The 13966-nt window shown below is 39.6% G+C and overlaps 1 protein-coding gene and 1 long non-coding RNA gene across 13 annotated transcripts in view; both read right to left on the bottom strand.

The window, feature by feature from the left end:
• Positions 1-13966, bottom strand: part of LOC135233742 (formin-binding protein 1-like) — a 179583-nt gene that overhangs the window by 79861 nt on the left and 85756 nt on the right. For 11 of the 12 annotated variants that reach the window (XM_064297582.1, XM_064297579.1, XM_064297570.1 and 8 more), the window contains exon 5: positions 10729-10791. The exons of the other annotated variant lie outside the window; for it this stretch is intronic. In XM_064297582.1, coding sequence (XP_064153652.1) covers positions 10729-10791 — 63 coding nt within the window. The remainder of the gene's footprint in view (positions 1-10728; positions 10792-13966) is intronic. 12 annotated transcript variants of the gene reach the window in all.
• On the bottom strand, positions 4915-10090 carry LOC135233769 (uncharacterized). Its single transcript, XR_010323926.1, has 2 exons — positions 8809-10090; positions 4915-8593 (listed from the first exon to the last, which is right to left on the bottom strand). It is a non-coding gene; the product is annotated as an uncharacterized LOC135233769 (long non-coding RNA).

Raw genomic sequence — 13966 nt, 5'->3', positions numbered from 1 at the left:
TTGGCGCACGCTCACAGCTGACAATATATGTTGAGTGTAGCCTAAGTCAGCCTATGCATGTAGGCTAAATGTTTTATTAATAAACTGTTCACTGAACGATGTATTGAGAATCTGTGTGAGAATTTTACCCGTGTAAATGATATCGCTGTCAATGCTCATATATTGTGCTATCACCAAAACATCTTTTTTTTCTAAAATGTTAACTAAGTATTTGTTTTGGTGTAGCCTACTTTATTTCAAAAACAGATAGCCATCGCACCATCTGTTTCATATGGTCGACTCGACTCAACCTTATTGAATTCAGTTCGTGCTATACATTATAACCGCGGGTACCGTTACATTTGCGTGATCTGGATTCTAATCTGCAGTCATCGCCTAAACAAAAAATAAACATGAGCGGTGCTCATATTCGCGACGTGATTATCACTTGTTTTATGTTAGGCTGACTGATGTTTCATTTCAAATGGGTAATTGATGACGCGTCTAAAAATCCCAATAAGCCTACCTTTCTGCGCTGCACAGACTGTAGAGAGATTAGCCTACATAAAGGAAACCCATATCCACAAACATTAAGATGTTGCAATAATTTCAATAATTTGGCTGGTAAAAAATCCGTGGCTGGTTTAATTTTTCATCTGCAGCCACCTTGGCCCGTATAGCTAAACAGTTAATTGTAAAAATATCTATTAGGCTACTATCTAGGCCTAATGCTTTCACATTTATGTAAATTGGCCAACAAGGGAAAACAAGTGCAATTTGAAATTCATTTATTGAACAATCAGGCTTCAATTCCCTACAAACACACTACGTAATGACAACGTTGCACTTTGGTCATAATTTGGTAAATCGCAACATTGCAAACAGGTGACGTTGTGACAACATTGCTCTATGGTCGCAAAATAACCAGTCCTCTGCAACATTGCAGTAACGTTATAAAATGACGCAAATACGATGTAATTTAATAATGTAACAATTACGTTATATCACAGTCCTCATCCTTTCTCCATTTGAAACGTTACTGGTAGGTTGTCAGAACGCTTGTAAATGAAGTATTGGTTTACATTAAAATATCTATTTGTCTATCTGTCTGCGTGTTTACGCTTGGACAGTAAACACGTTATATCCAATGCAGGGTTTTATTTATTTATTTATTTATTTATTTTTTATAGGATATGATGGAAAAGCAGGTATAGGGTTCTAGGGTGGCTGACATGGATAGGGGTTTTATAGTAGGGCTAGGTGTAAAGCATGGATGATGAAATATAGTTTAGGGTGAAGGGATTTAGAGTGTAAATCTATTGTCTGATCCACACTCCGGAGCAGAAGGTAGTGGTAATTCACCAATAAGCTGGACACCACCGGCTGTAAAACAAGAAGAAGAAGACGTTATATCCAATCACATGCGCATATTGCTGACGTGCTCTTGGAAGAAGGTGGCTGTGGTTTCAAATTCTCCGTGGGAAAATCGGCGTTCAAGAGCAGGTAAGTGTTTCATTATGCCTTTATATTTTTAACTGAATATATTAATGCGACAATACTGAATGCCAACCGCCGTAAAAAACTAACAAGAAGAAGAACTGAATGTATTGCAGACCTTTTCAGTTAGTAGTATTTGCAATGTAATGTTGGAGTCCTACTTTCAGCATGCATGTTTGCAATTCTAGCTGAATGTTGCTAATGCTTTAAGTCAGCTGGTGAAATTGTGATGTTCAGACTTGGCGTCTGTTCTGGGACTAATTTGAGTTAGTGTTCTGTTAGATAACATATTTGCTAGTTTGAGTATTTAACGCTAATAGCCCAGTGCAAATGTAATGTAAGACCAGCTAACATTACCTAGCTGATCTCAGTGATGACCTGCTTAATTAGCTAACAATTGAGCTAGTTCAACATGTATGAATGGGGGTCCGTAAAGCACCGTTGTTCATTTCCTTTTAGCTAGCATTGTTGCCGGCGCCTCTTTTGAAAGCTAACGTATGTGGCGCTCTTTTGAAAGCCGTAATTCACCTTGTCCATGTCCTAATGAGATATCAACATGCTGGTTAAAATATGCATCATTTGGTTTTTGGTGTTTGACTAACTGGAGCTAGCAAGCCTTTTCAAGCTAGCATTGTTGGCGCCTCTTTTGGAAGCTATTTTTGCGCTCTTTTGAAAGCATTTATCTAAACATTATTCCCATTAGAAATACAAAAACTCAACTTTTTTCCCCAAATCATCTAGCACTATTACTCTATACCTGGTGTAATCGTGGCCTTAAACAATGAAATAAAATAAATAAATTGGCTTTGGCTTCGCGCCAGTGCATTGTGTAATCAATATTAATCAAGAGTATTTCTCTGTATTTTCACCAAATATTGACTTAAATTGATTTTCTTTTGCAGAGTTCTCTACATTTGGCGCAACAGCTCAAATGGAAACTAGAGCACAAGATCAGAATAAAGGTAGTTATGGATATTATATGGAAACAGCTCTTTGCTCATTGACTGTTTGTCATTGTCAAAACAGAATTACAATTTTAGCCTGCTGCTTGTGTTACTCAATTTATTTTTCTTACTTGGTCCAATTTCATATCCTTTCAGCTCCCACACATGGCCTTATGACTGTTGCCCCAGTCAAGACATGCCTGAGACAAGAGTGACTGTATTCCAAGTTACAATGGTTACAATGTGTTTGTATTTGAATGGTGAAAGCCTGCAATGTGTCCTTTTCTTGGACCAAAATAAGCATTTGGACAAATGTCAATGTTGTGGTTTTATATAATTGTAAAAATGTCAAGTAGCTAAGAGTACAACTTGCCTGTGCTTACTTATGTGGCAAACTGTCTTAAATGTTATTCTAAGAAACATTTAAAATGTCTAAAAAGCCTTAAATTTAACTTGCTAATGTCTGCAGAAATCCTGCTTTACTTTTCCGAATTAGCCTATTAAACCATACATTCAAAGTTAACATAAATAAGAAAAATCTATTAAAAAGTTGTTGTAACCCCAAAAAGAACGAACATAGAGTCCAGGGGCGCATTCAGCCCCGACAAAACAGCGAAACATTTATTTAAACGGAAATGGTGGTGCGTTGAACACCTTGTTGTTACGCAAGCGTTGCAACTGACAGCTGAGAAGGCCATTCTTTGCGTTCTTTTCGAAGAATTTTCGGAGCCTGATGAAAACGGTTTAAATACATGTTTAATACTATAAAATACTTACTTCTAATGTCTTCAATTGTTGCATACACCAAACTGCAGTGGACGCATTTTATAAAGGATTTCAGTTGGATCCACTGTGCGCACTGCCTTTTTAATACGGCGGGTTTATGCACACATCGCTGCTGATTGGGTAACACCTCTGACACACCCACCAAATGAGAGAAAACGTACCTTCGAGGAAACATGTCGTTCAACCCGGAAACCGTAGCAAAACGGTGCACACCGTTTTCAGATTGAACGTGCCCCAGGTAATCAACTACGCTTTATTGATTCTTCTTCTCTGCCCGCTCTACACTGCTAGTGCAATACAGTAGATAAAGCCTAGAGCTCCACCCAATGGATAACCTGATTACATCACAAAAGTTAACAATATTTAAATGACGTAATTTTGCGCAACAGCGCAATAAACTCTAGACACGGCCATCGGGAAGCGATCAAGTTAAAACAATATGAATTACATCACTGCATCCCGTCCAAAAAATGTAAACTTTTAATGTAGAACAGGGTCAATTTACGTGTACAGGTTGTTGCCTATACTTTGCCTATTTTATATAGACTACAGTTGCAAATCTGTTTACGTTTTCCTGTGTACCGAACGAACCCGGTCGATAGATGCTCACACTCTAAGTAGTAGGCTATATATTACTGAAATATTATGATCTAGACTAACCAGTGATATCAGCAACTTTTTGCGAGCTAGCCACAATTGAATTCTCCTTTTTGCTGTCAGAAGAGCAGTGGAAGGCAACGATAGCTGTTTGGATAGCTTTCAGTGAACTGTCAACCCCATAATAAAGTTGCCATTTCATTGTAAACAGTCGTGTCTGATTTTTCATTATTTTCACACTGTATACCAACTGTGTGCGAACAACTGGGTACTCAGTTAGGCAACAGATATGGAGCTTGTCATGTTTGTGGTGGCTACTCCATAGGCGGGTGGTGTATTTAAAATTAAATGAAAAGAAGATGGGCAGTGGCAAGGATAAGACGGCAGTTTATAATTCAAAACGGGACCCGACGATCAGCACCAATGTAGTCAATATAGCTCGCTACACTCGTTAAAAGTACATATCTTTAAACAAAAAAACAACAACTCATACTTTACATATTGTGTTATTCATTAACACTGTAGGCCTACCACTTTATTTATATACAAACTACCATTTTCCTATGGCATGATTTCAGTTTCCAATCCGAGAGGCAGCGACCGCAATAGACTACTGTCATCCGCCATTACCGTTGTTCTTGACAGTTTTCTCAAAAGGAATTACGGGATTTTTCTCAGTCGGGGGATGCACGGATGCACACTTCAAATTTTGATCAAACGGAGTGTGCATCCGGGTACTTTATCCATGCTCCGCACTACCGAACTTCGGTTTGGACTCACACTCCAAGATGGAGGCATGCTCGCTATGCGCACTCGGAGCATGGAAGTATGCGGTTTGGGGCACAGCCAGAGTCTTTTCCAGCTTTTCCAATATCCAAGAATACCCCAATTACAGCTTCCTTATTAATAATAGCTTTCCTAATATCCTGGTCTAAAACTGCAATGGAATCTATAGTGTTTCTTCCAATTCTGAACCCATTTTGATAGGACACAAAAAATTCATTAGTTTCAAGAAAATAAACTGGTCTATTTGTGACCATTCTTTCCATTACCTTGCACAGAACAGATGTTAACGCTATAGGTCGATAAGACGATGGACAGGATGGGTCTATTCCTGGTTTCAAAATTGGACACGCTACTGCATGTTTCCATTTGGTTGGTAATTTATCCCCCAGATATAGTTAAAAAGAACAAGAATTTCTTCTAACACAATATCATCTAGATGTTTAAGCAGTTCATAGCTCATCTTATCTTGGCCTGGAGTGGTAGTTGCCCCCGCCTGCACAGCATCCTTAAGCTTTTTCAAAGAGAAAAACACATTATGTGAGCTGTTTCCTTCCCATACATAATTTAATTTCCATTTTTCTACTTTCAAGACTTCTTCCTTTATCCTAAAGCCCTCTTCTAGTGGCTTAAAATTACGAACATCCTGAAAAATCTTAACACACATATCTGCTTTTTCTTTACTATTTACTGCCTCAGTACAACCATCATTCAGCACTGGCATTGCTGTCTTAACAACTTTTCCAGACATATTATGGATTCTGTCCCATATCCGCCTGATTGGTGTATCCAAACCTAGAGTTCCACAAAATGTCCTCCAACATTTCTTTTTTGCATCTTTAATAGTTTTCCTCGCCAATGCTCTGCATCGCTTGTATTCAATAGCATTTTCCTGAGTAGGATTCCTACGTAAACTTCTAAATGCTTGCTTCCTCTTCTTCACTGCCTTATCACAATCCCTATTCCACCATGGAACAGTAACACGATCCTTGGGGGCCTCTCTGCAAGGGATTGCCTCTGAGGCCACCCTCAAAATCATTTCAATTAAAGAGTCATTATACTAATCTATTGATACATCACTATTGATTTCCCCTAATCCTTCTACTGTACCTTCCTTAAACTTGTCCCATTTAACTCGGGAAATATCAAATCTTTTAATTCTGTCCCCAGGATCCCTAATTAGGGACCTTCCAAAATGGCTCAGAACAGGAAAGTGATCACTACCCATTGAGTCTTTTCCCAGGACATTCCATTCCCCAACTCTTGCTAAGGCTGGTGAAGCTAGCGTAAAGTCTAAACAAGACATTTTAGAAGACTTAATTTCAAATCGAGTTAGTCTGCTGTCATTCATAATTACTAGATTACCAATATCTAAAAATTCTTCAATCACAACACCGTTTGCATCTACAGTGGGCTCCAGAATGATTGGCACCCTTGATAAATATGCACAAAAATGCTAAAAAACATTACTAAACTAAAAAATAATAGTTATTGACATAAGCTTTATTTTACAACATGTGTGAACTAGTGTGCTTGATTAATGATTCATTGGAATCAACCAAAGTCTTACATTTTTTAATTTAAAAAAAATGTTTCCCCAAGAAACAGGTTCCACAATTATTGGCACCCCTGGTTTAATACTTTGTGTAAACACCCCTGGCAAAGATGACAGCCATGAGTCTTTTCCTATAATTTCTCATAAGTTTAGAGAACACATTTGGAGGGATTTTTGACCATTGCTCCATGTAGAACTTTTCAGAATCATTGATATCTTTGGGTTTGCGCTTATGGACCCCCCCCTCTTCAGTTCAGACCACAGGTTTTTGATGGAATTTAAGTCTGGAGACTGAGATGACCATTGGAAAACATGGATGTTGATTTCACTTAAGCATTTCTGTTTAGATTTTGATGTGTGCTTGGAGTCATTGTCCTGCTGGACAATCTACCTATGACCAAGTCCTAGCTTCTTAGCAGAGACAGCTACATTTTCTGCCAGAATTTCCTGGTACTTTGTTGAATTCATTGTGCCATTGATCTAAAATAGTGCCCCGGGACCACTGCCAGCAAAACACCTCCAAGATATCAATGACCCACCTCCATATTTGACTGTAGGTATGAGGTGCTTCTCTTGTATGCATTCCTCTTTTGCCGCCAAACATGTTGATGGTGTGTATGGCCAAAACCTTCAATTTTGGTCTCATCTGACAATAGCACTCTCTTCCAGTCATAAATCCAGTAAGGTTTGACAAGCTCCAGATTCTTGGTTTTGTTTATTGTGCTCAGTAAGGGCTGTCTTCGTGCCACCCTTCCAAAGAGTTAGTTGGTATGGAGGTGCCATTTTATGTTTTTTTTTAGACTTGTTGGCCACAAGAAACAAACCAATCTCTGCAATTCTTAAACAGTGATCCTTGGGTTATTAATGGCCTCTCTCACCATCTTCCTCACTGTCCGTGGGGACACCATGCACTTGCTTCCTCTTTCTGGCAAATTTGCAACCATTCCATATGTTTTACATCTTTTTATTATTGCCCGTACAGTGCTAAGTGGTATGTTTAACCGTGTATGTCTTTTTTGTACCCATTACCTGACTTGTGACGGTAAATTACCATCGGTCTCTTCTGAATTGACAATTATTTGACTTTTTCCATGCTGATGGATGACAAAGGGATTTTGTATGCTTATGCTCATTTTTATTCTCTAGTGAAACTGGAAGTGATGGAATGACACAATAGTTCCTTTAGGATGAGATTAACTAAATTAAGTAAAATTGTATTGCCGATTTCAGTTTGTTTGATTTTACTTACAATAATTGTTAGGGGTGCCAATAATTATGGCACTTATGGTTTTCAGAAAAAAATTAGATTACTTAATTAAAAAAAACATTGAAGCATGAGTAAATGTATTGAAATAAAAGTATATAGTTTTCCCATATGTTTGACCATAACATATAGATTATTATCTGTGTGATTTATTATATGTAACCTTTTTTCTTCATTTTTATTGAGGGTGCCAATAATTCTGGAGCCCACTGTATATCCTGACTTCCCCACAAGGGGTTATGAGCATTCAAATCACCTACCCAGATGACAAAGGAGCCAAATTTATTTACTATATCCTGAAGTTCAGACAGAACTAGAGGCTTACACGGATTATAGAAGTTGATTAAATTTATTTTAACCTGAGAACTCCACACTTCAACTATTAAGCATTCAATAGACACCTCACACTCACAAACTTTATACTGAATCCCTGACTTGATAAAAGTAGCACACCCACCACCTGACCTATCAGGTCTATCTTTGTGCAGATATACATAACCTGGAATTACAAAATCAAGGCAAGGTTTTAGCCATGTTTCCTGAACACATAAAAAGTCAGGTTTAATCTGACAATCCTGAATTAATTTCTTAAATTTGTGACCATTAGCAATAAGACTTCTTGCATTCCATTGAAGGATGCCGATCATCATGAAAATTTTTTAAACATCATCAATATCATCAAGGAGGTCACCCTCATCCGTATCCACTCCTTCTTCCATCCCATCCCCCCTCTCAGCATGGCTTGTTGTTGCTTGGCTTGCACTCATAAACTCATGTAGAGACTGGGGAGAATAATCCTTTAGACTCAAGAACCTGACTGCTTCAGACACAAACTTAATTATATCAGACCTTGTTTTGTTATTGCGAACACCATAGATCACATCAACCATAAACACAAGACAGGATTCCTTGTTGATTATTACTTCCCAATCAGACATGACAGAAGAAGGCAGATGAGACATCAAGGATCTGCCCCTAGGTGTTCTTCCAGAATCCCTGAATCACTAGATCCCTCCACTTTTTTTTAGGGTTTCTGCGTACAAGATTTTGTGCTGATCTCTGACCTCCTGAACTTGTTTTGCTTTGACAAAGTGATAGCATTCTCAAAACGAAACCATATGACTTCCCCCACAATTACAGTTCAGGATGTCATGATCTCCTCCGCATTTTGCACACGGTCTGCTACCACTGCACGATGCAACCATCAGAGGTGGGTAACCCGGTTTCAAAGAGTAAAAATACTGACCATGTATTTGCTCCACCACCATGCACTAAACCAGCTGATTACAATAATGAGGTCTCCTATCATGCTGAAGAGTTATGCTAATTAGAGTCAGCTTGTTTAGTGCATGGTGGTGGAGCAAATACATGGTCAGTCTTTTTACTCTTTGAAGCCGGTTTACCCACCTCTGGCAGCCATATGCCCATATCTTTGGCATTTAAAACAACGTAGTGGGGGTCTTTGATAAACCCTAACTTGAAAAGATAGGCATCCTATGAACACCCTTGCTGAGAGTACATTTCCATCAAAGGCTATCAAAACTGGGGCATTGGGATTTCCACCTTCTTCACATCATTTACTTCCCCTCCCTTAATATTTTCCTTAATTTTTCTCTCTGTGATGTCAGCACAAACTCCATAGATAACACCTTTTACCACATTTTTCTTTTCTGGAATTACTACTTCCACTTTTTTCCCTCCTATCTTCCCAATTCTCTTTATTTTTCCTAGTTGATCCACACTTTTACAAATCACTAGTATCGCCCCATTAGGGAGAATCCGAGCATCTAGCCCTTCACCAACACACCGCCACTTTCAAAAGATTCAGTGCTTTAAACCCTACCCCAACCTGGTCTTTCAGTTTGAGAATAACTCTATGTTCCTCCATGCCATGGCCATTTTCAAAATCCTGTTTCCCTCCTTTTCCAACAAAGCATCAGCTCTATCTCGCTTTCCCACTGATTTAGAACACTCTCCCACTTTTTTCCCTGCCCTGGTTCGCCCCATTCCCCCCCATGGCCGAAGCCATGCAACAGATATGCTTCCAGGAAAGAAGAACAGGGAAGTACAGTTTCTGACTACACTTCAACAATCAAAGTGACTGCTTCCAAGCTCATAAAAGAGTTCCCGAAATGATGGAAAATTTACAGCTGCACGTTGCAATCTCTCCACCAAAAGCCGTCGGCCGCTAGCAACTGTCTTCAGCAAAACAAACAATTTGTTCTGCCCGCAATCGTTCTCAGCATCGCATTCACTTAAGATATTCCAATACAGCAGCGAAAACGCTGCTCACTGAATAACATTACATTACAGGCATTTAGCAGACCCTCTTATCCACAGCGACTTACATTGTATCCAATTATACAGCTGGATATATATTGGAGCAATGCAGGTTAAGTACCTTGCTCAAGGGTACAACGGCATTGTTCTACCGGATAATCGAGCCTGCGGCCTTTAGGTTGCAAGATCAACTCCTTAGCCATTATACTAAACTGCCACTCTCAGAATAACGAAATAAACAAGACAAATTTTTCTAAAATTATATTATGTCATTCTGCAGTCAATATCTGGGACTAAATATTGATTAAATATACAACCTTACCATTGATTTTACACATAGAGATAATCAGTTTGTGAAAATGTACGTGCATTTGTAACGCCTGAGTACCTTCCAAAATAGCTGTGTGTAATACCACAGATGTTGTTTACAGTATTGTCGCCCTTTTTAGTACAATCTGGCTTGACTGACAATTAATTTATTCAGTACGTGACATTATAAGCTTACTAACAATGTATATACTGTACAATGTATGTATAATTTTGCTTTTGGAATAGTGTTTTATAGCCCAGCGTAACCAAACGTTTTCAAATCATCGCATTCACTCTGTGGTAGCAGTAAAAGACGCTGCACCCGACGAAATGTTATCAATGATTTATAGGAAAATATTATTATTATTGAGGACTTCTGAGCATAGCTAAGCCATATGTATGCTGATCGACCTAGCTGACATAGTTTTTTGAAGTAAGAAAATTTCTTTTGGCAAGTCAATTAGGGCATCTACTTTGTTAGATTAGAGACATATTTATTTCAGCTTTAATTAACTATATCAAAACTCCAGTGTGTCAAAAGTTTACATACACCAAGTTTACTGTCTCTATAAACAGTCTGTAAAATGCCAGAAATTGATGTAATGACTTTTTAGAAGGTTCTGATTAGCCACTTGCCATAATTAGGAGTTATAAAGCTTTAAATAGGGTACCCCCTAAATGGGCAAGGATTAGCCAGATCTGACATGTGCGCGAAGGGGTTGATGAAGTCTGACCGATTCCAACTGCTTCCAGGCGTTCTCCATGTGTTGCTGTGCTTTTCGCCCATCATGGAAATGCTATGGGAAGAAATAAAGGAAAGACAAATGCAGAATTTTACACACACCAGTCTCACCTCATTACAGATAATCACAACAATATATCAAGAAGTTGTGATTTTGATTGACCCCAGTTAAGTATATGTATAAGAATAATGAAAATGTATACTGTATTATGTAGAAGTCAGATGTGGTTGGCAGAATACGGCAGAATCACCTTGCCTCTCAGTGCTTGAGCAGAATCGCCTGTGTTCTACAGCACAGTGCTTCTGCAGGTCAGCCTGTGATCTAAAGCGCAGTGATTCAGCAGGACAGCCTTTGTTCTAAAGCACTGTGCTTTAGCAAGAAAACCTGTGCACTAAAGCGCAATGGTTTTGCAGGTCAGCCTGTGTTATGAAGAACATTTACTCAGCAGGTCAGCCTGTGTTATAAAGCCCAGTATTTCAGCAGGTCAGCCTATGTTATAAAGCACAGTTCTTTAGAAGAACAGCCTGTGTTATAAAGACTAGTGTTTAAGGAGGACTGATTGCATTCCAAAGCACAGTGTTTAAGCAGGACAGCCTGTGATATAAAGCACAGTACTTTTGCAGGTCAGCCTATGTAATAAAGAACAGTTATTCAGCAAGTCAGCCAGTGTTCTAAAGCACAGTATTTCAGCAGGACAGACTGTGTTCCAAATCGCAGTATTTCAGCAGGACAGGATGTGTTATAAAGCACAGTGTTTCAGCAGGTCAGCCTGTGTTATAAAGGATGGTGTTTAAGCAGGACAGCCTGTGTTCTAAAACACAGTGCTTTAGCAGGACAGCCTATATTCTAAAGCACAGTATGTCAGCAGGACAGCCTGTGTTATAAAGCACAGTGTTTCAGAAGGTCAGTCTGTGTTATAAAGCCCAGTGTTTAAGCAGGACAGCCTGTATTCTAATGCACAGTGCTTTAGCAGGACAGTCTGTGTTATAAAGCCCAGTATTTCAGCAGGTCAGCCGATGTTATAAAGCACAGTGCTTTAGCAGAACAGCCTGTGTTATAAAACCCAGTATTTCAGCAGAGCAGCCTGTGCAAAAAAGCACAGTGCTTTAGCCGAACAGCCTGTGTTCTAAAGTCTAGTGTGTAATCAGGACTGCCTGCATTCTAAAGCACAGTGTTTATGCAGAACAGTCTTTGTTATAAAGCACAGTGCTTTTGCAGTTCAGTCTATGCTATAAACAACAGTTATTCAGCCAGTCCACCAGTGTTCTAAAGCACAGTATTTCAGCAGGACAGCCTGTGTTCCATAGTGCCATATTTCAGCAGGACAGCCTGTGTTATAAAGCACAGTTTTTCAGCAGGTCAGTCTGTGTTATAAAGGATGGTGTATAAGCAGTACAGAATGTGTTCTAAAGCACAGTGCTCTAGCAGGACAGCCTGTATTCTAAAGTGCAGTATTTCAACAAGCCAGCCTGTGTTATAAAGTAGTGTTTAAGCAGGACAGCCTGTGTGCTAAAGCACTGTGCCTTTGCAGGACAACATGTGTACTAAAGTGCAGTGCTTCTACAGGTCAGCCTGTGTTCTATAGCATTGTGCTTTTAAAGGTCAGCCTGTGTTGTAAAGCACAGTTTTTCAGCAGGTCAGACTGTGTTCTGAAGCACAGTATTTCTGCAGGACAGCTTGTGTCATAATGCACAGTGTTTCAACAGGGCAACCTGTGATCTTAAGCACAGTGTTTAAGCAGGGCATCCTGTACTCTAAAGCACAGTGTTTCAGCAGGTCAGCTTGTGTTCTAAAGCACAGTATTCCAGCATGACAGCCTGTTTTATAAAGCACAGTGTTTCAGCAGGTCGGACTGTGTTATTAAGCACAGTGTTTCAGCAGGCCAGCCTGTGTTATAAAGCACAGTGCTTTAGCAGGATAGCCTGTGTCCTATATCTCAGTGGTTTTGCAGGTCAGCCTCTGTTCTGTAGCATCGTTATTAAGCAGGACAGCCTAAGTTCTAAAGTGAAGTGCTTTAGTGGAACCTGAAGGAAGCACCATTCCAACACACTGCTCTCTATGTCGGGATGACCTACAATGGCACGTTCCACTGAGAGAGCAGGACAGTGACTAAAGACCTCTAAAAGGCCAGCAAGCCGAGGAGTCACGTGTTTTACAGCTGAATACAGTACTGCACAATGTGGAGCCCCATCATTTATTCAGCCCCAGCCCGGAGTAAGAGGCAGCTGGGAGCTGCTGTAATACCTGCCCCTCTGTCCTGCATCAGCCCCTGCATTTCACCATACTGAAGAACGACAGAGACAGACACACACTGGCCCTTTCTCTCCCTCCCCCATGAGGCCAGAAATTCCAGAATGGCGGCTCCGGAACAAAGCCCCAGGCAGCTGATTTTACATCACTGAGATCATGCACCACTTTGATTATACGTAATACGCTACGCTTTCTTCACACAAACCATATTACATCACATCGCACTGTACTAAATTGATACTAGATTGACTAAATTGAACACATTCTGCACTTTGGTTGCATGTACCACACTAAAGCGTGTATACTGTTCTATACTTACATTACATCGCCAATTGTACTTTCATTACACATACTGTGCTATGCTTTTATCACACGTATGCAACTATATCACTAGTGCAGTACTATGCTTACATCACATATTGTGCTACATTTACATCACACATACCATGCTACTGTATGCTTACATCAAATTTAGTGCACACCACATAAGTCATGTCATGTGCTACACTTGCTTATATCACAGGGTTTCCGCCAGTGTATTGAAAGCCCGGCGGCATGCCGGGCCTAAGTTGACCCCCCGCCGGGCCTTAGCATCTGGGAATTTTTTTTTTTTTAATGTATTTTTAAGATGTTTTTTAAACTACAGTTACAGTGTGGCGGCTCGGCTGAAAAGCTCACCAGCGACATCTGTTGGTTAAAACGTGAATGCATAGGAAAACAGCAGGTCTGAGATCAGTGTTCTTTATCCTCATTGTGCGTAGAATGACGTTCAGCACTTGACACTTCCAACTATCACAAGCTTACGTTACCTAGCAAGCCACCATTTCTTATTTAGTAGGCTAACTAACCTCGTTACAAACTGCGTTATCACTTAATCTCGTCAGTAAGTACATTCTTTTTATATTAACTTAAGCAGTGTGTAGGTAACGTTAAACTAGTAGCATGAATGTAACGTTCGATATATTGTAACATTACATGA

Source organism: Anguilla rostrata, chromosome 10, assembly GCF_018555375.3.
Source record: "Anguilla rostrata isolate EN2019 chromosome 10, ASM1855537v3, whole genome shotgun sequence".
NCBI classification, from domain to species: domain Eukaryota; kingdom Metazoa; phylum Chordata; class Actinopteri; order Anguilliformes; family Anguillidae; genus Anguilla; species Anguilla rostrata.
Note: the sequence above shows the minus strand (reverse complement) of the source record. Positions and strands in the feature narration are given on the sequence as shown.